The sequence below is a fragment of the Panthera pardus genome, unplaced genomic scaffold, assembly GCF_024362965.1.
Source record: "Panthera pardus isolate Hobbes unplaced genomic scaffold, ASM2436296v1 HiC_scaffold_8, whole genome shotgun sequence".
In the NCBI taxonomy this organism is placed as follows: Eukaryota; Metazoa; Chordata; class Mammalia; order Carnivora; family Felidae; genus Panthera; species Panthera pardus.
Window position 1 is genome coordinate 11,723,494 of NW_026527013.1, and position 27,143 is coordinate 11,750,636.

The window sequence follows — 27,143 nt, forward strand, 5'->3', positions numbered from 1 at the left end:
CACGGAGTCTTACTCTGCGCAGGCGCTTCCCTCTAGCTCCCCGCCGCCAGTGCGCAGTCGCACCCCCACCCTTTCCCGGGTCCCGCGCGCAGGCGCAGCCCGCTTCCCACTACGCCGACCGTGCCGCACACCAACAAACGAACAAGAAAAGTGGGGTAGAAAGAACTTTATTGGGCTCGGCTTCCAGCCTTGGCCACGCGGGTCCCGCCCGCCGCGGGCCCAGGTCACGGTGCGCCCCCACCACCCTCCTCGTCGTCGTCGGCCTCCACGTCGAGGCCCGGGATACCGCGGATCTGGCGCTGAAGCGCGCCGCCCAGTAGGGGCAAGGCCTCCTCCTCCTCCTCCTCCTCCTCCTCTGGGGGCGGCGGCGGTGGTGGGGACGTGGCCCCAGGGGCGGGCTCCGGGGGCACTGGGGGTTGCGCCGGCGCGCCCTCGGCACCCTCCGCGCCCCCTGCCGCTTCTACTAGCGTCCCCTCGTCCAGGGCACCGCCCTCGGCCTCCTCCTGTTCCTTCTCTTCTTCGGGGCTATCCGTGAACGGGTTCTCACCCTGTGGGGAAGGGACACAGATACTGAAGGGAGGACCCGCGGGGTCCGGGGGAGGGGGGGGGGGACCCCGGGGTGGCGCGCCTCACCTTCAGGTAGCGCTCCAGCTTCTTGCTGATGATTTTGTTGTTGAGGATGCTGCGGGCCACCATGAGCGAGGACTTCTTGGACTGCTCCATCATGAGCTGCAAGCAAGGCAGGCAGGGCTGGAGAGGCTGCTCTTGGCGCCGGAGAGCCCCCCTCCCCCACCTCTCCAGATCTGCGGAGCCCTCCCAAACCCCTCTACCCTTAGCTTAGCACAGCTGAGGATTCTAACCACGTGGTATAGGTGGACGAGTGTACCTTGGGTACAAGCACGGAGCCCAGACCTAATCTTTGTTCAGATGCTCCATTCTTCTACACCATACTTACTGTATTGGTTAAAAACAAGTCTTTACAGCTGTACAGCAGAAATCTAATGTGCTTACATAAAAACTACAGACAGTGAACAAATTAAAAAACCTACTAAATGCTGAAGGTGCAACCCCCAACAAGAAGCCAACCGCCCATATGCAAGGGACTCGTTAGGATCAACAGGGAGAATATAAAAGTAGGAACACAAATGTCAAACAGCACATTTAAGGGATATACCTCCTTTTAACCCACAGAATCCCCAAGATGAAGAATTATACCCCAAATGTCAAGGTTCAGTGAAGAGAGACAGTTCTACCCCTGATGGTGAGAGGGCCAACTGTTTACTTCCTTTCTGGAAAGCAGTTTAAATAAAATGTATTAAAAATTAAAATGTCTCAGTAATTCTTTACAGGAATCTATACTAGGACTTGGAAACATTCATGCACGTGGCTGCAGTACTGAAAAACTGGAAAGCACCTAAATGTTCTTCTGTTAAATAAATCATACATTCAAAAAGATGACCGTGCAGTCCATAAATAGGGCTCATCTCTCCCCCTGTGTGATAAGAAAGGTGTGTGATGGGCCAGTGTGCACACAGCATGCCAGAGCCTTTCTGTCTGAAATGGTAAGCGGTTCCCTCAATGGTCGGAGTACAGGCAACTCTCACTTTCATCATTACAAAGATTATGCAGAAAGCTGTAAGCCGAAAGACAAGGATAAAAGCTATTTTTGTTGGCATGGGAAGGAGGGGCCCACCTCCAAAAACCCTACTGTGGCACCCCAGCCAACTCTATACGTCATCATCTCCCTTGCTGTTTCTACTCCCTTTCCCAACCTTCACTTCTTTACTCATTTTCTCTACTGCTTGGGGAAAATACCGACAGACTTCAAGGTCTGTTGCTCAAAATGAAACAAATTAAAGATGCACAATTAGGATACTAGGTCAGCCCACTTCCTCCCCAATTCCTCACTTGCCAACACATTATCCTCCTCCCTGGAGGCACCAGACAGGTACACACAATTCCCAGCTGAAGCCCATTTACATTGTTTCCAGATTTTTGCTACAATAACCAAACACCACCAAAATAACCTTAAATACTTCCATGTTGGTGCTTTTAATTTTACCAAACAGGTTCCCCAAAGTGACGGGTGCCCCAGTACTCTGCAAAAAAAGTTGTAAGTTGCAAGTTGTAGTAGGTGGAGCTTCCTCCACCTGTATTAAAACAATGTACTTATCCTTTGGCCTCCTCAGCAGCATCAGATGTTATCACTGTTGGATACTTTTGTGGTCCAATGAAAGAGAAAAGAATGTGTGCTGCCTCTCAGGGCATTGCCCTGCCCAACAGCAAAATCTGAGTGATCTGATACGCATGCTGGGCCACCTGCCCAGCGTTTCTATGAGGTCATCTTCTCCACAACCTCTGGGTTTCCTGGCTTGCTCTCAGGAAGGCTTTCTGTAACCTCAAGGTAAACAAACGATCTTCTAAATTTTGCTCTTTTATTTTTCACGTGTATTATTTCTGGAATTGAATATATGGTATGAGGTTAGGGGTCCAATTTTCTTCTCCAGCAATTTATGAGATAAACCATTGTCTCTCCGTTGAATGGACATATAGGTCTATAATCCCTTCTCCACAAATCTGAAACCCAGAAGGAAAAGTTTTCCCCTAAAACTCCATTATATTTTTATACCGTCTTTATTTATCCCACTTCTGTAAGTCACTTGAAGAATTACTTATGGTTCAACTACAAGTCACTTTCCCAGATCCTGCTAGGGATGTTAGCGATCATTACCGTGTAGACGTTCTGAAACCAAAAAAAAAACACCTGATTTGAAAACATCTGGCCCCAGGATTTCAGATAAGGAACCTGTACTGACTTTAACAGTTACTAAGTTCCAAAACATACTGGGATCTTTCATTAGACTCTCTAATCTGGTTCCACCATTTTATTACTATGCCAATATCACTTGTTTTTAATTGCAGTGGCTTTGTAAAAGGTTATTACCTTGAAAACCAAGTCCCTGAACTCAACTACTGCCCTTTGTATAATTTTCTTGACTGTTAGACTTAATTCTACAACATAAAACTTTCAAACAATTTCATTCCATCTCCCTCCCCAGAGTATGAATGGAATCCCATTAACTGTCCACATTAATATGTGGGGAGATGTAGTTTTGTTTTGTTCTGCTATTAAATCTCCGAAGAAGAACACTGTATATTTCTCTATTCACTGAAGTCTTATTTCATATCGAGTTTAAGATCCCATACCTTTCTTCTTAAATCTATATTCCTAGTTATTTTGTGGATTTTGTCATTGCTATGAGTAGTTTTTTCCCCATTTACATTTCTAACTGGGTATTACTACAATGGAGAAAAGCTATTACTTTCTGTATGTTATCTTAAATTCCCCTTCTTTGTGAAATTCTATTAATTCTAAGGCCATTTTGCTGTAATCATTCAGCCTTGCTAAGAATATAGTCAGATTATTTGCATATAAAGTTTTCATTTCCAGTATTTCACACTCACTGACAGTTGCTCATTTCTTTTTATGTGTGTGGTTTTTTTTAACATTTATTTTTGAGAGACAGAGTAAGACAGAGCGAAGGGGCAGAGAGAGAGGGGGGACACAGAATTCAAACAGGCTCCAGGCTCTGAGCTGTCAGCACAGAGCACGACGTGGGGCTTGAACTCACGGAGTGCGAGATCATGACCTGAGCTGAAGTCGGACACCTAACCAACTGAGCCACCCAGGCACCCTTGATAGTTGCTAATTTCTTATCAAGCCATCCTTATATTCCAGAAACGAATTATACTTATATAGTGTATTACATGCTTGAATTGAATTGAATACACTGGATTGGTAATTAGTAATTTCTACTTAGCACTTTTATTCTTTTTTATTTATTTTTACTATTTATCTTTAAGTACTCTCTGCACCCAACGTGGGGCTTGAACTCACAACCCCAAGATCAAGAGTCGCATACTCTATTTGACCAAGCCAGCCAGGTACCCCTACTTATTAGCACTTTCATTCTTTAACACTAAACTGATCTACAGTTTCATTTTGGCATTATCCTTATCAGAGTTTTGGAATTAAGTTTAAAAAGTCTTCCTAAAAATGCAATGGGGGATGGACTTTCAGCATGGAAACCTGACAAGCTATGTGGACCTGCTCCCTGGTGAAACTGATGAAGACGATAAAACACCACAATCCTTTCAAGTCAAGGGAAATGGTCCTAAGGACATACAGTGAATGAAGAAACACTAAGGAAAAGCTACTAAAACTCAGTAAAGATTGTGAGTTGTGGTGGTTTAAACATGACCTGTTGCTTTCTTGCCTTTCCCAGTTCAGAGTGATGGGAAAACCCACTCCAGATGCTGCAGCCCAAGAACACAGGCCTTGGACTCGACCCAGCTCATCACAGTTGGAAGGCCGCATCTTCTCAGGAGGCACGGAAAGTCATCAATTCTCATTCTGAGCTACCTGCTGTGGAAGCTAAGTTCTAGACAAGTTCATCTGAGAGATGGTGGTGCCCTTCTTCTCTCCAGCCCCCCATTCATGGAATGGAGGCTTGACCTAGGGCACAGTATGCTGAGAATAGGTTTCACGCTGCCCTAGCTCTGGCTTGTTTATAAAGCAGAGGTCCTGTGCCTTGGAGAGGCAAACCAAACCAAGACCAGAGGCTACAGCTGTCACCTTCTCTCCCCAGTCTCTCTTAAAACAGCAGGCACTGAGAAAGCAACACTGCATAATCCCCCCACCCAGCTCCAGAGTCTAGGTGCAGGTTTTACCCAGGGGTAGGCCTTAAAACAATGAGCTCCCAAATCTCTTCCCAAAGGAACTTACTTTATTCACAAGACTGTGAAGAAGTTCAAGACAGGAGGGTATGCAGAAAAACAGGGACACTAGTAGATGTGATAACAATATAAACTAAACCATCAGCTTCCCTGGTTACCAGAACCAGTAGGACAGTTAAGAAGAGCCTACAGGGCTCAGAACTCTCAAACCATGACCTCAAAGATGATTCCTATAGAAGAGTGTGGATTTATTTAATTGGATCAGATTGAGGAGCAATTTAATGCCTCAAGGCATTGCTGAAAACAACACAGCCATCAGTCAATAATTTGTATAGTTTGTAACAGCTAAGGGTAGTCTAGGCAAGAAAAAAAAAAACCCTGTCAAAACCATTGTTATCCCAGGGTGGCTAGGCCCTTGCTCACAGCTTCCTCATTCAAGGCACCCTAGCAAAGGTTTCACTCTGGCAGAGACTTAAAAAATAATTTGACTAAACAAACAGATAAGCAAATATAGTAGCAAGACTGTGGTGGGGGTGGGAAGAAGAGAAAAGCATAATCACACGGTCTCATCAAATAGAGAATATCAGTAAAGAGACAAATTATAAAAAAAGCAAAACTAAAATCTTGGGAGCTGGAAAGCGTAATAACTGAAATGAAAAATTCACTAGATGGGCTCAACAGTAGATCTGAACTAGCAGAAGACTTAGAGAATCTATAGATTGGTAGATATGATCTGAAAAACAGAGAAGAATGAAGAAAAACAGTCTCAGACAACCTTGGAACACCATTAGGTGACCCAACATATGCATAATGGAAACACCAAAAGAAGAGGAGAAAGAGGCAGAAAAAAATACATGAAGAAAAATGTAGGCAAACTTGCCAAATCTGATGAAAGATTTGAATGTAGAGATCCGACAAACTCCAAGTAGGATAAATACAAAGAGATCCATAAAAGACTCCTCGTAATAAAAATGCTGAGTCAAAGACAAGGGAAAATGCTTGAAGCAGAAAAAGAAAAATGAATCATCACTTAAAAGGGAACCTCAATAGGTTAAAAGTTGGTTTGTCACGAGAAACGAGGCCAGGGGGCAGTGAAATGACACTGAAAATGCTCAAAGATAAAAAGTGTCAACCAAGATTCCAGCACCCAACAGAGCTACCTTTCAGAGGTTAAGGTGAAATAGAGACATTCCCCAAAACGAGTACCTGAGAGAGTCCGCTGCCAGCAGACCTTGTAAGAAGCACCAAAGCTCTTCAGGCTGAAAGCAAGCGGCCCCAGTTATTCAGATCCATGTGAAAAAATAATAAAGGTAATTATAAAAGACACTAACTATGAACGTATAATTCTTTGCCTGTCTTCTCAACTGACTGAAAAGAAGTTGTATAAAACACACACACACACACACACACACACACACACACACACACACACACACAGTACTGTTTGGCCTGTAACATAGAGAAATATGTTTGCCAATAACAGCACAAAGAAGGTGGGGGGATTAAAGTTGTACTGAACTAACAAGGAAGTGGGAACTTGAATCCACAGGAAGAACACAAATGAAGAGAACCAAAAATAAAAAATAAGAAGGCTAATATAACAAAAGCTACAAATATATAATTGCTGTCCTGTCAGCTTCCTTATTTTATTTACTTATTTATTTTTAAGTAGGCTTGGGGTGTCTGGGTGGCTCAGTCAGTTGAGTGTCGAATTAAGCTCAGGTTATGATCTCAAGGTTCGTGAGTTCGAGCTGTGTATCGGGCTCTCTGCTGTCAGCACAGAGCCCGCTTGGGATCTTCTGTGCTCCTCCTCCACTCATGCGTGCACTCTTTCTCCCTCAAAAATAAGTAAACATTTTAGATAAAAAAATAATAAAATAAAATAAAATAAAATAAAATACTCAGCTTCATGCCCAGCATGGAGCCCAATGTGGGGCTTCAAACTCACGACCTTGAGATCAAGCCCTGATGAGCTGAGATCAAGAACTGGATGCTTACCCAACTGAGCCACCCAGATGCCTCTCTTCCTGTCAGCTTCCTTTTTTTTTTTTTTTTTTTTTCCAACGTTTTTTTATTTATTTTCGGGACAGAGAGAGACAGAGCATGAACGGGGGAGGGGCAGAGAGAGAGGGAGACACAGAATCAGAAACAGGCTCCAGGCTCCGAGCCGTCAGCCCAGAGCCTGACGCGGGGCTCGAACTCACGGACCGCGAGATCGTGACCTGGCCGAAGTCGGACGCTTAACCGACTGCACCACCCAGGCGCCCCTGTCAGCTTCCTTTTTAAAAGACATAATATTATGTAAAGCAGTAATTACACTGTTATTTTATCATTGGCTTTATGTTATTGGAACTACAACACATTTAAATAAAATACTATGTATAATGGTAATAACACAAAAATCTCCCATGTAGAGAGAGCTATATGTGAGTAACTTAATCCCACTGAAATTAGGTTATTGTACCTGACAGATTTTGAGAAGTTAATATGTGTAAGATAAGACCTAGAGAAACTACTCAAAAAATAATGCCTAAAAATGTAGCACAAAAAATATCATTAAGGAAATTAAAAATTAATTAAAACCAAAACCAAACCAAAACAAACAACAAAAAAGCAATACAGGGGGAACAGAACAAGAAATGCAAATCTAATAATCTCAACAATAATATTAAATGTGAATGGATTAAACGAACCATTCAAAAGATCATCAAACCGGAGGGGAGGGTTCCTGGGTGGCTCAGTTGGTTAAGCATCCAACTCTGGATTTTGCATAATCGCGAGATTTGTGAGATCAAACCCCACATCAGGCTCTGCGCTGACAGCGCGGAGCCTGCTTGGGATTCTCTTGCTCCCTCTTCCTGCACACGCGTGCATGCGCGCTCTCTTCCAAAATAAATAAATAAACTTAAGGGAAAAAAAAAAGATGCTCAACATCATCGTCATTAGAGAAATCCAAATGAAAAATAAACCGTGGATACCATTTCAAACCCACTAGGATGGCTAGAATCAGAAAGAGAATAACCAGTGCTGGAGAGTATGAAAAAATTGGAACTCTCACACAGTTGCTGATAGGGAATAGAAATGGTGCAGCCACTCTGGAAAACATCTGGCTATTCCTCAAGAAGTTAAACAGTTACTTCTGACCCAGACATTCCACTCCTAGACACATACACAAGAGAAATAAAAACATATACCCACACAAAAGCTTGCACACAAATGCTCAAATATTTGTAACAGCATAATTTATAACAGCCAAAAAGTGAAAACAATCCAAATGCCCAAATTAATGAATGGGTAGACCAAAATGTGGTCTATGCATGCAAGAGAGTATTATTAGGCCATACAAAGGAATGAAAATCTGACACATGCTACCTGGATGAACCCTGAAAACGTTATGCTAAGTGGAAGAAGCTGATCACCGAAGACCATGTATTTTGTGATCCCATTTACATGAAATACCCAGAGACAGTATACAGAGACAAAGAGTATATTAGTGGTTGCCTAAGACTAAGGAAGCATGAAGCATGGGACAGGAGGGGTGGGGAGTGGGGGGAGAGGAATGACAGCTAAAGGGTTTCTTTCTGAGGTGATGAAAGTGTTCTATAATTGATTATGGTGATGGCTACACAACTGTAATATATTAAAAACTACTGCATCGTACAGCTTTTATGGGTAAATTGTATGATATACAATTTATATCTCAATAAAGCTGTTACCAAAAATAATAATTATAAGGTTTCCATTCATTTCCATAGTTGGAATCTCTAAAAATACGACATTGAAATTATACTCAAATCTTCACATATCAATGATTTCTGGTGCTTTCTAAGTATCTCTGTCTTTCCTCACCTTTCCAAATCCCTCCATTAGTAGTTATGGTTTTTTCTTTTTTTAAGTATATTTACTTGAGAAAGAGAGGGAGAGAGCAGGGAAGAAAAGAGAGAGAGAGAGAGAGAGAGAGAGAGAGAGAGAGAGAGAGAGAGAATCCCAGGTAGGCTCCAAGCTGTCAGTGCAGAGCCCGACATGGGGTTCAATCTCACGAACCACAAGATCACAACCTGAGTCGAAATCCAGAGTAGAATGCCTGATCAGCTGAGCCACCCAGGTGCCCCTCTTCTGTTCTGTAAACTTCTTTTAGGATCAATTTGGAGTTTATGTTTTACTAGCTATCCTCATATCACCTAGATTTTCCACATTTTAATATTATGCACGATCCATCCTCTGTCATCTGCTCTCTGCCTACCCCTTATCAGCTCCCAGTTCAAAACCCAGTCATGGCAAGACCCCTACAAGATCTCCTCAACCACCTAACCGCATCCCACTGTTGAGAATTAGTGCACCAAGAAAGACCAGAGATGAATCTGATGGCCGTGGAAAAAAGTTGAGAAATGCTACTTCCTACACTTCCCCTGGTTGTCATCATCTGCCCATAAATCCCCTTCGCCTTCCTCCAGGTGATGGCAGTCAAGCCTCACTCTGGCCCAGACCCGGTCCTAGACTTCTCAGCTCTCTCCCTACTGCACGGCCCCTCCATCCAGACCGGATCTCTAACAGCCACCACCACCTCAATCACAAAACACCCACCCTGACTTCTATGCTAGGCACTGGGGACACACCGGAAAACGAGACTGAATTTGTTCACCTTCTTGCCGGACTCGCTCCTTTCCCTGTACCATATACCTACCCCCCCACCTTAGCAGCAGCTCTGGCCACCCAGTTACACAAGCCAGAAACCTGAGACATCCCAGACTCCCGGTCATTTCCTTTCTCCTCACTCGAAAAGCGGAGGCCCCCCTCTGTCTCGGTACTACGGCAGTTCCTCCACTCCCCGCTCCGCACCGTCTCCCTCCACACCAGGTGCAACACCAACTCTAACCCCGTCACAGCGCCTGACCTAAAAACTCTGCTGCCTACAGGAGTGAGCCCAGACCGTCATCCCAACCCTCGTGAACCTCTGAAGCCCCGACCCCTCCTCCAGCAGCACTTGCACTGCACGCTTTTTGTTTGGTTTCTGAACCTATTCTGGCTGGTGGCCCCTATGCACACAGAGGCCCCCATATCCCATAGTGTTACAGTCCAGCTCTGATGACACCTTCTCCCACACCTTCTCCCCATTTCCCTCGCCTCTCCCTGTAGCTGTACTGACTGCACTGGGCCAGAAATGTCTCTATCTGCCTGCCCTGCCACACTTCCTACAGTTCCTCGTGGGCAGGCAGAGGTTATAACCCCAGGACCTTCCCAGACGCCTCACCAAGTCAACCCACAGGATGGCAGGAGAGCACCCGTGGCCACTCACCCTGCGGTTCCGGTTGTGATCCATGGTCTTGAGGTGCTTCTGGATGATCCCAAACTGCATGGGGATGAAGAGGTCACAGGCTGCACAGTGAGCTGCCTCTACCTTCTTCACAAAATGCTCCATGGCAATTTCTGTAGGGCGGAGAAGGAGAGTCACCACTGGTTCCAGGTGCCTAAGACAGACCCAGCAGTTTGGGAAAAACACCAGACCAGCTCCTCACCTCACCCTGCATTTCCACGTGGGCCTGAGGCTGTCCTCGCTGACCCTCCCTGGGGGAACAGAGGGGTGTCGTGACCCCACTCAGAACCAGAGGAGGGCAGGCTGAATCCCTGCCTAGTTGGAGTGAGATGGAACCTCCTTACCTTGGGTAAGATCTTGGTCTCTGTAGATCTGCTGAATCAGACCATCAAGATCCTCCACGGTTTTCCGGAGTTCCTCTGTCTTCTTGGTCTTGTTGGCGACGTATTCCTGCCAAAGACACAGAGGAGATCCAAGGATTGTGTGGCTGCTCTATGTTCCAAGGAGTCCGAGAAGCTAAGAGCAGCTGTGCCGCTCCAAGGCTCACCTGCAGGAAATCGGCTGTCTGCTTGGGGAGCTTGGTGCCTACGTATTTAAAGTGCTCCTTGTGGAACTTGCTATCGAGATGGCTGGCCATCTCCTCCTCGTAGAAGGTCCGGTATTTGCAGAGAGAACACACAAATTGGATCCTGCCACAGGAAAGAAACGAAGGGCTGAGGCCTCGAGGGTCCCACGGTACAGCGCTGCTGCCTCACCCAACCCAGTTGCGAGCCCTGAAACAGGCCTTGCTCATGGGCCTCTGTCGTTCGGTCCCAGCAGGGGGACAGGCTGGGACCAGTGGGGTTGGGAGTAGAAAGGGACAGAAAGTCTGCAGGCTGCAGTTACTGCAACGTGGGGGACAGGGGAGGAGCTCTTCCTTCCCAGACAGGAGGCTGAACCCTGAGGCAGCAGCTGCTGCAACAGGCAAGGAGTCGCTGGAAGGCTGCCGGTGGGCCTCTCTACCAAGGCTGGGCAGGAGCTTGTGCACTTGGCCCAGCTGGGGACCGGAAGGAAGGATGCCCTGGCGTGAGCCAGGTGGCCCTGAGGTGCAGAGTGGAGTACGCAGTCCCGAGGCAGGGCCCGAAAAGGTGCTGCATCTTCCTTCTGGGTCTGGGGGACTGAAAGGCCCAGCCCATCCTCTGCTCAGAATGCTTGGGGGTGGTGTCGGGAGGGATGGGAGGCAAGCAGGCCTGGGCTCCTGCTGCCTCATCTTCCTCTTCCAAGAAGAGACCAGTCTGAGCTGGAAGGAGGGCGCCCGCCTGGCCTGCCAGAGGGCAGCCTGGAGTCACCTGAGCGAGGTGCTCTGTCTGGGCCTGGTGTCCACAGCAGAAGCCCGGGGTCTGGGGCCTGAGCTGGAGCAGGCCGCCGTGGCAAGGGGCGGAGGAGGCCAGCCGCCACCGAGGCCTCGGGGCGGGTCCCTACCTCTGCCGGACGTCCTTATCTGGGCCACGGGGTCAGCTTTGTCTGGAGAGCCCAGGGGCCGGGCGCCGGCGAGGCTGAGGAAGGTCCAGCAAGAGCAAGAGTCTGAGGCGGAGGAGGAGGAGGCAAGCGCCAGTGCGGGAGCCCTGAGGGCAGACAGACCCGACCAAGGGGCGTGAAGGGCTCAGCCGCAGACAGGCCCGGCCTGACAGGGCCGGCGGGCAGGGCAGAGGGCAGGCCCAAGGCTGCCACAGCCCACAGGTGCTGCCATCTCTCCTGGGCGCGGCGACGGCCTCTTGGCAGCTAGCTGGGGTGGCACAGGCGCCTTGGACCTTGAGTCTCTGATGAGCTGGCCCCCTCCCGCAGGGGCAGCGGGCCCCCAGTGCACCTCGGGGCTCGTGCGCCGAGTGACCTAGCGCTGGAGCTTCTGGGCAACGGTGCCGAGCAGTGTCGGGTCTCAGGTCAAAGACGCTAGCGGTCGCCAGGCGGCCGCAGTGGGGCAGGGATGGAGTCAGGCCTTGGGAGCTGGGCCTGGCGGGAAGCAGGGTCCATGCACGGCCGAGCAGGTGGCAGCTCCCAAGGGAGGCCAGAGGGCGGCGAGGCGGCAGAGCTACGGCCCTGCTCTTCAGGCGGCAGCCCCCGAGCGAGGCAGAGGCAAAGGAATGGAGGGCAGCTGGTTACCTTTCCACCATGCGGTCTCGCTGCCGCTTTTTCTGCTTATCCTGGCTCTTCTTGCCTGCCTGCAACTTGCGCTTGATCTGGCCACTATCGTCCTGGGTGCTGAGGGCCCCTGTGGAAACAGAGGGCACAGTCACTAGCCTGGCTCCACCAGGTCAGGGCAGGCCCTGGGGCCTCTGGCTGGATCACCCGCCTTCTACTCCAGATAGTCCATCCTGAAAGCAGCTGTCCGAACAAGGACTCCGGCCACGAGCAGGGCTGGGTACCCTGGGCTGGGCAGGGAACCATTCTGGCCTAGGTCCTGAAGAGGGGAGGACACAGGCTGACCCCACCGCTCTCCAGAACACCCACATTCCAGAGTGGGCCCCAGGGAGGCTGGAAGGCAAACAGAAGCCATCTCGGTGGGGACGCTGGCACAAGTTCAGAGGGGCCAGGTGGCGGGATGCAGGGAGGCCATGGCTGAGGCCTAAGTGCAGCCCCCAGAGGTAAAGACCCCAAAGCTCACAGGGCTCGGCCCACCCCCCACGGTGCACCGCGGCAACACTGGGCTGAGGCTGGATTTACTGTTAGGTACCTGCTGGCGCTCATCACTCAGGTAGGGGGACACGGACTCCCAACAGGGGCTGGAGAGGCGCTAAGGGAGAGGACACGCAAACCAGAGCCGTAAAAACTCCACCGAGGGTCCCAGCTCAGACACCAGCCACTGAGGACTCGGAGCTGTGCACTACTGGAGGGTAGGGCGTATGCCTGGGGTTCCCCCCAACTCTCTTGCTTGCTGCCCCCACCGAAAGGTAAAGCCAATGCGCTAGGCAGACAGGGACCACTGCCACCCACAGCCTCTGTCTGGGAAGAATGGGGGGGGTGGGGCAGAGTGAGAAGGAACAGAGGAAGAGGAGCCCCCCGCCAGCGCATGCCAGCCCCACGAGGGAGGGCCCCAGCTGGCCGCACATCTGTCACAGCCCTGCCCTCAGCTGGATCCCTCCAACTGTGAATGCCTGGAAGCGCCGCCCCAGCACCCAGGCCGCTCAGAAGACTCACCCTTTTCTGCATCCTCTTTGCTTTCTTCTTTACCTTCTTCTTTTCCCTCTTCATCTTCTCCTTCCTAGAACACCATTTCAAACGCCCCACATTAAAGCTTGTACAGTCATTTACAAAGGCTCTAAATGACAAGGCCCTGCTATGTACCAAGCACGGAGCCTCACATCCTCCCAGCAGCCCTTGCGCAGGGGGCTCATTCCACCGTCTCCTGATAAAGAAACCTGGGCTCTGGCTGTGTGGCCTGCTCGCAGCCCATGCTCTATCAGATCTCCACCTCTCTCGTGTTGGTCACACGTGCATGACCAGGATGGCCCGTGGCCTCCGTGGAAGGCCCTGCTCTGCAGCACAGGGGCTCAGCCAGCCCGCTCTTCACAGGCCCCACCTGCTGACAGCACACAGGGCCCAGCCACTTACTGCTCTGGAGCCCTTCTCCACAGCCTCAGCGCCTTCAGTGCCCTCTGCGGCCTCCCCCTCAGTGCCCTCATCTGAAAGGCAAAACAACACGAGTTCAGTCCAGGAGCTCCATGGGGCAGGGGACAGGGGCAGCAGCCCAGTGCCCTAGCTCACCATTATCTGAATCACTATTATCCGAGCAGTCCGTCCGGGTGGCTTTGCTGTCTGGCTCATCAGGACTGCCGCACTGCTTTCTCTTCTTCTTCTTGGTCTGGATCAGAGAGAGGGAGCTGCGTCAGGGCGGGTGGCTCTAGGACCCTCGCTCCACCCAGTCAGGGGCCCAGAGGGACGGCCTCCTCCACTCACCCGGAAGTCGGCTGTGGTCCAAGTCTTCCAGGTCCGCCTCATCTGCTTCATGCCATTGCCAAACCCGAAGCCAAAGCGGGAGCCACCTGGGAAGGTGCCCCCGCCACGCATGCCCTGGAACATGCTGTACTCGGGGATGATGTTCTGGGAGAAGAGGGAGGGCAGCCGGGAGGCACCAGGCATGCACTGGCCCCGGGCCCCCATAGGGTCTTCCCACATGCGCCCATAGCCCGAGGCCATCGGCCGGCCACTCCTGGAGTCCCGGGCCCAGCCCTGAGCCCGTGGGCCAAAGGTGTCGCCGCCACGCATGCGGAACTGGTCACGGTAGGCATCGTACTGGCCCTCGTAGGCCATTTCCATCTCGGGGTCAAGTTCGCCATAGTCGTAGCCTGACCGGTATAGGTCGCGCTCACTCAGAATGGCCCTCGAGTCACAGGCCTCATAGGAATCGTATCTGCAGAAGCAGGTGGAAAGCATCAGGGAGGCCCTCAGGTCTCATTTCCCTTGGGTGTAGCCTACTGTTCCTGCCTTTCCCAGTAGCTCCCTGTCCTGGAGATGGGAAATCCCACTCTAACCCACCCCACCCTGTCAGAGAGGCACAGTGTTTAAAAATGCCAATAAAAAGGTTTCTTGGGAGCCCGTGCACCAGCCTGGGGACCCTAAGAAAAACGGACAATAGGGTGGAGAGGATCTCAAATAGGGGCAGAGATACCCCACAGCCCTTACGAAGCATGTACGTATGTATGTGGTAACCACAATGCCCAAGGCTGTACCTCAGGGTACAGAGCCAGGCAGCCCAGCACCCTGTGGTATGTGGGCAGTCCAGCACACGAATGCTTGTCCAAAAGGGCTGATAACGTCCATGAGAAACCCTGTGCCGGTCTCATCTCCCTTGGCTGAGGGAACTTCCAGCACTCCAAAGGTCCTCACCACCCAGAAGGACAAGGGAGACAAAGTGGAGAGGGTTTCCCAGGAAAGATGCTGTGAGTTTGCCCAGGGCCTAGAAAAAGAGCCCTATCGCATCAACCTTGTGGGATGGAACCCTCCATAGCAACTGGGAAGGCAGGCCAAACCTCCCTCCTGGGAGAAAGAGAGCGCCACACAAAGCTATTCTAACAGTGGGAACAGCCCACATACCCCCAGCCCTGGCCCCACACGTCAAGCAGGCCTGGGGGCCCCTCCATGCAAAGCTGGGCAGCCAAGCAGCAGCAGCAGCAGCTGCGGGAGAAGCAGCCGGCACCACCTGGTCACTCCCTCCCCTGTCCTGCCCCCCAGCCCCAGACTGCAGAAAGAAGGGGCACAAGTAGCCGGCACCTGCAGAGAAGGGGTCCACCTGGCCACTGAGCAAACAGCCAAGCCCCTCAGCTGCAAGCACAGCGGCTGCCAAGCAGGAGGACAGGGGGCATGTCTGGGGCTCCCCCCACCCTTTTTGCTTGCGACAGAGCCAGAGCATGAAAGTCCCTCTGGCAGCCTCTGCTCCCCAGTGGCCCCGGGGCCTCACCTGAACCCACCAGTGCCCAGCTGGACCCCTCCTTACTCTCTGTTCTCCTCCCATCTGTCAGCTGGAGCCACGAGGCTGCCCCACACCATCACATGCCCTCCTCACTGAAGCCTCTCACTAGGGCACAAGGACTTCTACGCCGGCACCAGTTTAGACAGTAACAGACGCCCACCACCTGATGCTGTGGAATCAGGCAGGTCTAGGTGGCAGGCCCAGCTCTACCACCTGCTCCTAGGTCCCTTTGGGCAAGGGATGTGACCTCTTGTGCTTTGAGCATGAGGACAACAACAGTGCCTCACAAAGGTGCTTTTGAGGCCCAAGAGGCACACGTGGGTCAGGCTCAGAAGAGCAGACAGGAAGTGTCCACATCTGCTCTGTCTCTTAGGTGGGGATGGCCCAGCTCGCTGTGGTCCGCCCCAAGGACTCATCCCCCCCACCAGCCCTATCTGAGGATACAAAGCCTCAGGAGAACTCCTCCAAATGGCCGTCTCCAGAAGGAGGGGTCACTTAACACTCTGGTCCTGAGAAGAGCCATTTGGAGGATAGCGAAACCAGCCCTGTTAGGGCTTGTTCCTCACCCTACAAGCTGGGGGAGAGGCTGGCCACCAGGCAATTGCAAGGGGCAGGGAGGGGGCTCAGGCCAGAGAAGGGAAGTGCACTGGACCCCAAGCAGTCTCTGGGAGCCCCAGCTGCAAAGCAAGAAGAAAGGAAGCAGACACAGGAGGCGGTTCAAAGAGGGAGACGCCAGTAGGCAGCAGGCGCCCCTGCAGAGTCTCACCCCTGGGCAGACACCCACTCACCTTTCTCCACCTGAGCCGTACATGCCTCCTTGTATCATGTCTGTCTCCAAGTGTGGCACCATATCTAAGCGCTGGTTAATTCTGGACAAAACGGAATCGGCACTGGCGCTACCCGCAGCACTAGGGTTTGTATTTGTGTCAGAGCTAGGCATTTCCCAAGAGTTTGAAGTGGCCATACCATACCCATAGTTGGTGGTGTTATCCTGGCCATAGCCATAGCCATAGCCATAGTTCTCGTAGCCTGCAATGAGGAAGACAGAGACAGACAGAGATGGCAGGGATAGGGAGAGGAGACGCACACAGACACGGCAAGACAAACACAGAGACAAGGACATCTGTCACAGAGACAAAATGGGGACCCTAGCCACCTCAGGCTGGGTGGGCCCTAACTACAGGACCTCCTGTGAAAGAGCAGCTGGCCCCAGAGTCCCCGGGCCCCCCGAAGGTACCTCCCGATACACTTTGGGCAAGCTGGGCAGTGGTAGAAACACAACCAGTTTAATCCCAAGGGACAGGAGAGCCATCATGGGAATACTTGCCTCTGTTTGTCCCAGAGTTCCAAGTTCCATATCCTACAAACAGTAAAAGCGTAATTACATCTACAATTGATGACAATACAAGAGCTTACTTCAGACACAAAGATGATGATTCCCAGTATCTGACTGATTACAGAAGACTGAATCTCCCCCGGGAAGCCCTGAGCTTCAGAGCACTACATAAACGACCCAGGTCACTCCCTAACCCTGGTGCCCAAACTTCTGTGGCTCTGACCAGCTCTTAAGGGCCCCCTCCTTGCCAACACTGTCAGCTAAGGAATTGGCTCTTTACACTCCTCCCCGAGGAGCCAGAATTAGATTACCCCAACTTCCTGCTAAGCACCAATCAGAAGAGGAGACTGGATGCCGGTGCCTCACCGACAGTGCTGTACAAGAAGTTCGGCACAGAGCCCACATCCACTCTGAAAATCACATCACTCAAATCACCCAAAAAAGCCATCTGGAACAGAGAAACTGACCATCCTACTCTTCCAAGCATATGCCTTAACAAGGAGGGCCACCATATCCTTGAATTGAATGTGTGTGCAATGCTAAAACACGTTAGCAGAGGTAAGGACAAGGCACAACTCCTACCTTTCAAAAGCTATTGAGAGGACGATCTGGATTATAAACCAAATATGCTCTGGATTTTATCACAGCACATGAGAAAAATCAATTCCTTCAGGAACATAAAGCCAGTGAGAACTGACAAAGTGCAAAGCCAAGTGGGAATTCCAAGTCAAGCAAACACGGTTCCTCTCCCCAGAGGAGTCTACCAGAACAGGTGACCACTTTCCCCATGTCTCTGGGGAGACTCCAGACTTGCCTCCTACTCCCTATTGTCTCTACCCTGCAGATAGACAAGACATGTTCATCCCAAGGCAGGGACCAAAGCTCAGTGAGATGGCAGCATGATGGATGGCAAGAGTCCAGCCACAAGAGAGCAAGAGTGTATTAACTTGAAAAGATGGAAAAGCGCAGGCCAGGCGTAGACCCGAGGTCCTACACTCAGGTTCCTCCTCAATCCAGCACATAAACAAAATGGGTAGGTGTCAGAAACCAGCAAAGAACCCTAGGTGACCATTAAATCTAATGCACCTCGAGTGCCAGAGCTCACAAAGCAAAAATCCTTTCAGTTGGGAAAACCAAAGCAGAGGCTTCTCCTTCATTCAGTTTTTCAACTATCAATCGGAGAACGCAAAAGCACAGGCTGGCAGTGCTGGGCACGGCTCAGGCCGAGAGCACTGCTCACTAAAGGAGCCACTTCTAACTAGAAAGCAGCAAAGGGACAGCCCAGAGCAGGAAATCAGGCGAGAGACGAGTGGAGTGGCAACGGAGAGTTCTGACAGGCAAGAAAAGAGGCTGGCAGAAGCACACAAGGAATAATACACACTTCGCTGAAGCAGCTAACAGAGCCCAGTCGTGTGGATGTTTGCACCAGGAACAGTGGACACCAGCTATTCAAAAGGAGAAAGGACTGGGAAGCACAGGCAGACCCACTGGGGCTCTGCTTGTGAGGCCTGTATATGGTCCCCCAGAGCTTTAGCCACCGAAAATCTGCCAGCACAGAGCAGGGAAGCACAAGGAAAGGAAGCAGGAATGGGCACTAACTCTGTAAACACAAGGACAGGTGGGTGGACAAGTAGGTGATGGCCCAATGACAGGCCTCAGCAAGCACTCTCCAGGTACTACTTGCTATGTCCAGGGCAACTCAGACTCCCTGAAGGGCTTCCCCACAAGGTGCCTTCAAAGGGAAACCATTGTCTACACTATGAGGCCTGGGGAGTCCCCAAGACCTGTCCCTTCCAAAAGAACATCACAGCTCACTTCCACCCCCAGAGGGGATGAGACCAGTGCTGACATAGGGAATTTTAGGGACGTAATTTTTTTAATAAGAGAAAAATAAAAGCAGATGGTCACCATAAGCAAAACTTATAGAACAAAAACATAAAACAATGGAAATGTTCAACTTCAAGGAAATAGTTATCCAGATTACAGCCTACCTTCTCGGTGACAAAGCTCACATAGGCATCAAAAAAGAATCCACTGGGGTGCCTGGGTGGCTCAGTCGGTTAAGCATCCAACTTCGGCTCAGGTCATGATCTCACCACTCGTGGGTTCGAGCCCCGCATCAGGCTCGGTGCTGACAGCTCAGAGCCTGGAGCCAGTTTCGGATTCTGTGTCTCCCTCTCTCTCTGCCCCTCCCCCCCGCCGCCCCCCCCCCCCCCCCCCCGTCTCTCTCTCTCTCAAAAATGAATAAACATTAAAAAAAAAAGAATCTGTTAAGCCTTACATAGTACGAGGAAATGCTTCTAACAGTAAGCAAATAAAGGAAGACAGACAATTCTATCCACCCATAAATTATTCAACTACCTAAATTAGGAATGCTGACAAAAGTATTAAAATGGTGGGGCACCTGGGTGGCTCTGTCAGTTGAGTAACTGACTCTTGGTTTCAGCTGAGGTCATGAGTTCACGGTGGGGAGTTCGAGCTCCGCATCAAGCTCTGTGCTGACTATGCAAAGCCTGTTTGGGATTGATTCTGTCTCCTCTCTCTGCCCCTCCTCAACCCTCTCTCTCTTTCTCAAAAATAAATAAATAAATGATAAAAATAATAGAATAAAATAAAATGGTGGGGTCTCGAGTGACTGTTTTTCAAAATGTTATTTAAAGTTGCTCTATTGCTCTTGGAATTTAAGCCAGAAGGAAATATAAAATGGCCTTTATTCTTTCACACGACTGCCTACATAAACCTCAAAAAAAATCCATACAGATTATAAGAATAAGTGAGCTTAGCAAGGTTTATTACAAGGTCAATAAATAAAAATCAACCCAATTTCTTCAAATTATCAATGACTGATTGAAAACTGAAGCTTTAAAACGTACCATTTACCTTGGCACTGACAGTAGGAAATATTTGGGTGTAGATATAACAAACTACGTGCAGGATCTGTGTTTTGAGAACTACAAAACTCTAATGAAAGAAATCAGGCTGGCTCAGTCTGTAGAGCATGCAACTCTTGATTCCTGGGTTGTGAGCTCAAGTCCCACGCTGGGTGTAGAGATCACTTAAAAAACAAAATCTTTTTAAAATTTATTTTGTTTAATGTTTGTTTATTTTTGAGAGAGAGAGAGTAGGGGAGGGGCAGAGAGAGAGGGAGACAGTCCCAAGCAGGCTCCACACTGTCAGCGCAGAGCCTGACACGGGGCTCAAACCCACGAACTAGGAGATCATGACCTGAGTGGAAACCAAGAGTCAGACGCTCAAATGACTGAGCCACCCAGATGCCCATCTTTTTTATTTTTATTTTTTTAAGTTTACTTATTTAGAGAAAGAGAGAGAGAGAGAGAGAGAGAGAAAACACACAGGCGTGATAAATTGGACTTCATCAAAATGAAGAACTTTTGTTCTTCGAAATTCACTTGACAAGAGTAGAGATGATCCTCAGGCTGGGAGAAAAGATTTGCAAATGGCACATCTGTTAAAATGCTTGTGCCCAGAATTTATAAACCAGAAGGAAAATAATTCAAAAAAGATGTGCAATCTGGACTGTTGTTTGATTAAAAGGGGTGAGGCAGACAAGGCAGGATAGGGAAGCCATACAAACCAAGTCGCTTCTCATTTATGAAATACCAGATACCTCCATACTCAATTTCAAAACATTCTCTAAGTCTCCCTCTCCCCCGGGACCAGATGCTAATACTTCAGGGAGCTTACTTATGTCCACTGATTCAGTGACTCTTGAGGTAATGTCAGGGTGTAGGCTTGGTCTTTCCCCAGACCTTAGTAGTAAAACAAATTACCCATCTCAGCAATCAAGGCATTATCCTTATTAATTCCAAAGAGGGCTCCTTCTCACAGACACCAACAGTCACAGACCACAGAAAGACTGGTTTTATTGGCAGTCAGGGTTGCCAGAGCATACCCAGAGAACATCTGTGGATTCTGTTGAGTGGCTATTTCTGAATTAGAGAATTAGCGTGTCTGATCACAACTGAGAAATCAATCGGACATTGTCCCTCAACCCTATGTGAGGAACCCGCTGGCTTGGGACGGTCTGACTGTCTCTAAAAACCCTGCTAGATTCAGACAGGCAGCTTCTCTCGTACAGAGGTCCCACACACTACATTGAAGCTAAACTGATGGTTTGGTTTCTAGCTCAGACCATCCTTTGGACTTTGGCCACTCTCCTTCCCAGACCCTCAAGGGAATTTTCTGAAGCCAGACTTTTGTCACAGACCGTATGTGCTTCTAAGAAAATGTTACGGGGTCAAAGGAACCAATCACTTACAGCTCCAAGAACTCTAGCCTGCTCAGTCAGCAGCCATCTTTCCCATAATTGTCTCCAAGGGAAGCACCGGCTATTCTAACAGCCCACCACACCATTTTATACAAGTTTGCATTTGGAAAAGCAAGGCAGGGCAAAGTCAAAGGCAACTGAGAAGACACCAGAGCACGCACCCTCTGGTTCCCAGGGGCCCACACTTACCATAGTCACAGGTAGGCTGAGCGCTCGTGTCTGAGTATGTCGACTGCAAAGTGGTTTCAGATCCTTGGACAAAGCCTAAATATATGCACAGTGTGGTTAATTTCCCCAAACCAGCCATGTGGAGATGACCTAAGATTACCCTTTGGTGTAGACTGGCTGGCAGGCCCTCTCCTCAATGGAAAGCCTCCAAAAATCCTAGCTTCTGAACACTTTAATTATACCTCCAGAACATATTAGCCAATGAAAAGATGGGCTATATTTAACTTGCTACACCAGAAGAACTGGACAAACAAAAGTTTAAACACTGTAAACCAAAACTTCGTTTTGATAAATCAGTACCCAAACCATTCAGTTAAATGAGAAAAATACTTACATCAAATGACTGAAACATGAGCCAATCAAACAAGGATGGGACTTGGTTCTGAACAATACTAAGGCAAATAACACCCCTCCCCTTCCCCCAAATCTGACACCAAAACTGCTTTGTATTTTTTCTCATTAAAAAAACGTGTACATTACCTCCTCAATGCAATTACTTGGGGTGAGCACGTTTATATTGGGTAAATATTATACATGGCATGTGTATTCCTGTTTTCTCAACTCTCAAACGATTTCTTAGCTTAAAATGAATTAGTACCAACTAAAGAAAACTTAAACCTCTACCAGAAACTACTCTTAAATGATGAACCCTGATAGTATTGTTAAAATTACATTTAAAAATATTATTTTTAGGGGCGCCTAGTGGGTCAGTTGGTTAAGCGTCAACTCTTGGGTTTTGGCTCAGGTCATGATCTCAGGGTTTGTGAGTTTTAAGCCCCTCATCAGGCTCTGCACTATCAGTGCAGAGCCTGCTTGGGATTCTCTCTCTTCTCTCTCTGCCTCAAAATAAACAAACATTTAAAAAATGATAATAAAATATTATTTTTAAGTAATTTACCCTTAGCACTGAAACTATGAAGGATACCATAAGAGGCAATATTTGCTTTTTCTCAGCAGAGCCAACTCCTGACAAATTAAAGCCAATGACTTTGACAGCTTTTTTACAGCAAAAGCATACACCAAGTGCCTCCCCTCGGGGTGGGCATTCACATGTTGACAGTCTCTCTAGCTCATCTTTTAAGACCAAAGCAACAAAGATGGCCGCCAACATCAGCCAACACTGAACAAGTGTCTCCCCCGCAGGGCGCTAAGAGCCTTTTTATTTTATTTCATCCTCACCACAGCCAACAAAGGGGACAGGGCCAACATCCCTTACCCTGCAATTCCAAGTCCAAAAAGGTCTGAAAACCAAGTGTTCTCCTCAAATGTGGTGCCAACACTCATTGTGGGGCAAAACTGACCTGTGAGGATAATTACGATTTTTCTTTACCCAATTTGGTACAGAAATAATGCATTTAGTTACAGGGTGCTACCCCAGACCTCAAGTGCTGTGGAATGTCCTTCTCTCAAGCTAGAACTCCAAAATATACCCAGCTCCAAGGGTTTCAAATAAAGATTGGTGGACCCACACTTTAGCCTTACTTCCCAGAGGAGGGAATTGAGACTGGGCAGTGGTGAAGGAGAGAGTCCCAAGTATCCACCCAAACCTCTTTGCCTTTCCTAATGAAAGAGGGGACATTAGAATGGATTCCCTCCAGGGGCCATCCCAACATGCCTACGACATAAGCACTGTCCACAAGAAACACTGGAAGCGTGCTCTGTACGGTTCACCCGTGGGGAAGCCCCACAGTGTACACATAAGCAGCCTGCGTTTACCTTCTCCGTTGTTTGCTCAACTAGCTTTCTGAAACCTGTTTGTTCAGCAATATGGCCCCCCGCAAAATGGCTCCAGACTTCAGCTACTGTGGTTTGTACACAGTGCAGCCGCAGCTGGAACCTACCACACCCTGACAGGATTACTAACTGGAACGCAGTACGAAAGCTGCAGAGCAAAAGATCTATGTCTATTCAAAGGAGAGGCGCCCTAGTTCTTCCCTGGGAAAAAGGAAAGACAATCCACCAAACCTTCAGAGGTCAATGGCAGCCTCTGCTCTAGTTTGGTCCTCCCCATGTTAACGTTTTGTTCCACGATACTGTCTCTAGAGCAAATTAAGCTCCAAGTATGAATAAATTTTTGTCCGGTTCCAACCTTCTCTCCTTGGCTCGGTTTACCAGCCTGATCAGCTCTAGAGGAGAAAATAAAATAAGGGTTTGACCCTACAAACCTAAGGCTCAGGCATGGATTTATAATTATGTATCATAACCCCTCCTTCTTGGTCAGACTGACATCTTTTTTACTCAAAAATACACAAAGCTTCTCAGGGGTTTTTTTTGTTTGTTTGTTTTTAAGTTTATATTTATTTTGAGAGGGGGAGAGAGAATGTAAGCGGGGGAAGGGCAGAGAGAGAGGGAGAGAGAATCCCACGCAGGCTCTGCGCTGAGTCACCCAGGCTCCCCAAGCTTCTTTTTTTATTCCCCAAGTTTTATTCTTTTTTTGGAAGGAGATTCTCTGAACACATGACAAAAAGTGATAAACACTAGAGGTCAGGGCACCTAGGTGGCTCCCTGGGTTAAGTGTCAGACTCTTGATTTCTGCTCAGGTCATGATCTCCTGGTTGGTGAGTGAGTTTGAGCCCCGCGCCAGGCCCTGTGCTGACAGTGCGGAGCCTGCCTAGGATTCTCTCTCGCCTCTCTTTCTCTGCCACTCCCCTGCTCATGCGCGCCCACTCTGGCGCGCTCTCTCTCTCCCCCTCTCAAAATAAACAAACATTTAAAAAATTCTAAGAACTAGAAGACAACTGGAATGAAGTTAGCTTGCCTCCAGCCTGATGGTAACCAGCCTCCAAGATGGCCTCTTCGGATTCTTGCCTCCTGACATTCCGCTGTCCCTTCCCAAACTAATAGAGGTAGCCCGCGTAACCAGTAAGGCCGCAGAAACCTCGGAGTATGACTTCCCAGGCTCTGCCTTGCTCTCTTAGATCACTGACTCTGGGAACAACAGCCCAGCACGTTGTGAGGAGACGCAGGCAGGCTTGTGGACAGGCCCACTCGGTGGGGAACCAACAGCTAGCATCAACCTGCCAGCTGTGCGAGTCTGAGTCACCTCAGAGGAGGATCCTTTGGCCCCGGGCAAGCTTTCAGATGAGTACAGTCCCAACGACATCTAAAACGTAACCTCATGAGAGATCCCAAGCCAGAACCATTGAGCTGAACCACTTGTGCATTCCTAACACCACCAAACACTGTGTGAGACGAATGTTCTTATAAAAGGACTGGTAGTAGTGTTTCAGACCTTCCTCTGAAGGCCTGATTCTGCATTTTTCTCTCCTGTTTTTCCACTGCTCTCATCCTTCCCCTCAGTGCCACAGACAGGGCCTCCTTTCCCAAGTACACACAAAGAGACTGAATTCAGTGGCGCCTGGGTGGCTCAGTCCGTTAAGCGTCCGATTTCAGCTCAAGTCATGATCTCACGGCTAGTGAGTTCAAGCCCCACGACGGGCTCTGTGCTGACATTACAGAGCCTGGAACCTGCTATAGACTCGGTGTCTCCCTCTCTCATTGCCCCTCCCCCGCTTGCGCGCGGTCTCTCAAAAATAAAAACAAACATAAAAAAGTTAAAAAAAAAAAAAAGAGACTAAAAAGCTGGACAGATCATCAAAAAAAAAAAAAAGCTACTGTAATCATTTTCTATGCGTAATAATCATGGTAACATTTGCGTCAAGTCCTCCAGAATTCCTCCTTAAAGGCAAAGAGTTGTCTGAAATGTGACTTAAAAAGCTTTTGACTTTAGTGGTCTACTTCTTTAAAGGGAAAGGCTCACATTATCAAGCTGCTGTGGTTTTCAGTTGATCAAGACCAAGGAAAAAGTAATCATCGCCCCATTAGCCTGACTCCCTCAGTGAGCCAGGAATTAAAGCCTACCAGATCTGGAGTTGAACTTGAGACCTGGCCATTAGCGGCCTAACTCGGTCTCCTTGTCTATAAACGTAAAATGCTCCCTCATTAAGCTACTCCACAGCACCCGACCATCCATCTTCTGGTTTCCTCAGCAGTCTCGCCCCTAAAAACCAAAGACCTGTCTTCCACCTCCTGGTAAGACTTGGAGAAAACGATTGCGTCTCAATTCCGGAGTTGTCAGCCGCGACCCGACTGACTTTCCTCCTGAACCAGGAAAGCTACGGAAAGGCTAGGGCAGGGCTGTCCAACCTCGGCACTACTGATAATCCACCGTGGCGGGGTCCATCTGGCACGGCACAGGATGGTCAGCAGCATTCCTGGCCTCTACCCCCCAGATGAGGGAAGCAACCCCACCCCCGGATGTGACAACCCAGAACACCTCCAAACACCGCCAAACGGACCGGGGGCGGGGTGGGAAGGCAGAATCGCCCCTGGTTGAGAACCACCACCGGGCAAAGGGATGGTTACTCGAAAAGCTAGGGTTCTCACCAAGCTCCTGGCCTGGGGGCCGGAAGAGGGAGGCCTGGCACCACTTCCCTGCGGAAACCAACATAAAACAGCCTACAGAGCAGCCCCAGAGGCTCCGGTTCCATCGTCAGCCCCCGAACATTCTAAGCAGAATGTAGGTTACCTGGCAACCACACTTTCACCAGCGGGTACCCCCATTAAAACGGGGGGGCCTCGTCTATGGCTCCGAGCTGAGAGGCCTCATCTGTTACTGCCAAAGGCAAACCCAGGCGGCCTTTCAAAGTCCTCCAGGGATAATTTACAATCGCCCAAGCATCTCCCAGGGCCCCCTCTCTCTCGATCTCATCAGCCACCCTCCCCTCTGCTCAAATCCCACCGGCCTCCCTAGCTGCTCATCTAACAAGCCAGGCCGTTTCTGCTCCTGGGCCTTTATGCCAACGGCACCCCTGACCAGACACCCTGAACTCCCCCTCACTCCATTCAGGTCTCTGCCCAAATGTCGCCTCTTCACAGCGAGCCCAACCCCCTCCCCCTGACCCCCCGCAACAGAGCAGCCCCCGCGGAGTACTGACCGCCGGGGAATACATCCTATATTCGTTTGTTTTCCTGCTAAGATCTGCCCGTTAGCTGCTCGAGGATTTCCTGCCAATATTCCAGCGCCTGTTCAGCACCTGACACGATGAATCTGACAGATGGTGAATGAATTGACACAGAAGCCGGTCACTCCTCGCAAGGCTCAGGCTCAGCCCTTTGGCCCCGAGGCTCCCCGCTCGGCCCGAACCCTGCAAAAATGTACTGATCGCCTGGGGCCAGGAGCCTTTCCTAGCCCGGAGCACGCACAGGGGCTGGGAGGGGTGGGTGGCTGCGGCGTTTTGCAGGGAAACTGCGCGGGGGGCAGGGTGCGGCAATGGCGACGGCAGCCAGGCCCGCCGACCGATCTCAAGGGCTAAGGACCCGAAAAAGGGTGGCCTGAATCTGGGTCTGAGGAGACCGGGCCAAGGGCAGAGGTGATGGGCTCAGAGAACGCAGGCGCCCAGGCCAGGGCCCTCGGACACCGGTGACAGAGGCCAAGACCTCGGGCTGCCAAGAGCCAGGACGCTAAGCCGCAAGCACAAAGAACTGAGACGCCAAGGCGCGAGGGGGGCGAACCTGAGGCGATGGGCCCGCGGCGCCATTTTGTGACCGCAGAGAGGGCAGCGTCCAGGCCCCGGGGGAGGTGTGGGAGAGCCCGGTGCGGCTCTGGCACGTCCCTGTCCCTCCCCACCCGACGCCCGACCCCCACCCTGCCGGGCCCACCTGTATAGCTCATGGCAGCAGCTAACACCTCAACCAAGGACTCGGGCAGCTGCCCCACACGTCCGACGCCGGGATAGCGGCGGCGACAATCCCCGGGGCCCCTTCTAACACAACCGAACCCGCCTCCCAACCC

At 49.9% G+C, this 27,143-nt stretch overlaps 1 protein-coding gene across 3 annotated transcripts; it reads right to left on the reverse strand.

Moving 5' to 3' along the window:
* Positions 1–151: 151 nt before the first annotated feature.
* Positions 152–27,143, reverse strand: AKAP8L (A-kinase anchoring protein 8 like). 3 transcript variants are annotated; one of them, XM_019416139.2, is made up of 15 exons: positions 27,011–27,143; positions 21,311–21,385; positions 16,825–16,857; positions 16,469–16,526; positions 16,286–16,366; positions 13,985–14,438; positions 13,793–13,889; positions 13,640–13,710; positions 13,226–13,289; positions 12,191–12,299; positions 10,599–10,740; positions 10,396–10,501; positions 10,034–10,164; positions 634–729; positions 152–548 (listed from the first exon to the last, which is right to left on the reverse strand). In XM_019416139.2, the coding sequence occupies exons 1-15, from the start codon at positions 27,021–27,023 to the stop codon at positions 225–227; spliced, it is 1,854 nt and encodes a 617-aa protein (XP_019271684.2). In that variant the 5' UTR covers positions 27,024–27,143; the 3' UTR covers positions 152–224. The 3 variants fall into 3 exon arrangements, 2 of the variants coding, with proteins under 2 accessions (XP_019271684.2, XP_019271683.2); XR_002071761.2 differs by adding an exon at positions 5,944–5,996 and having other exon boundaries at positions 521–548; positions 16,286–16,526; XM_019416138.2 differs by having other exon boundaries at positions 16,286–16,526.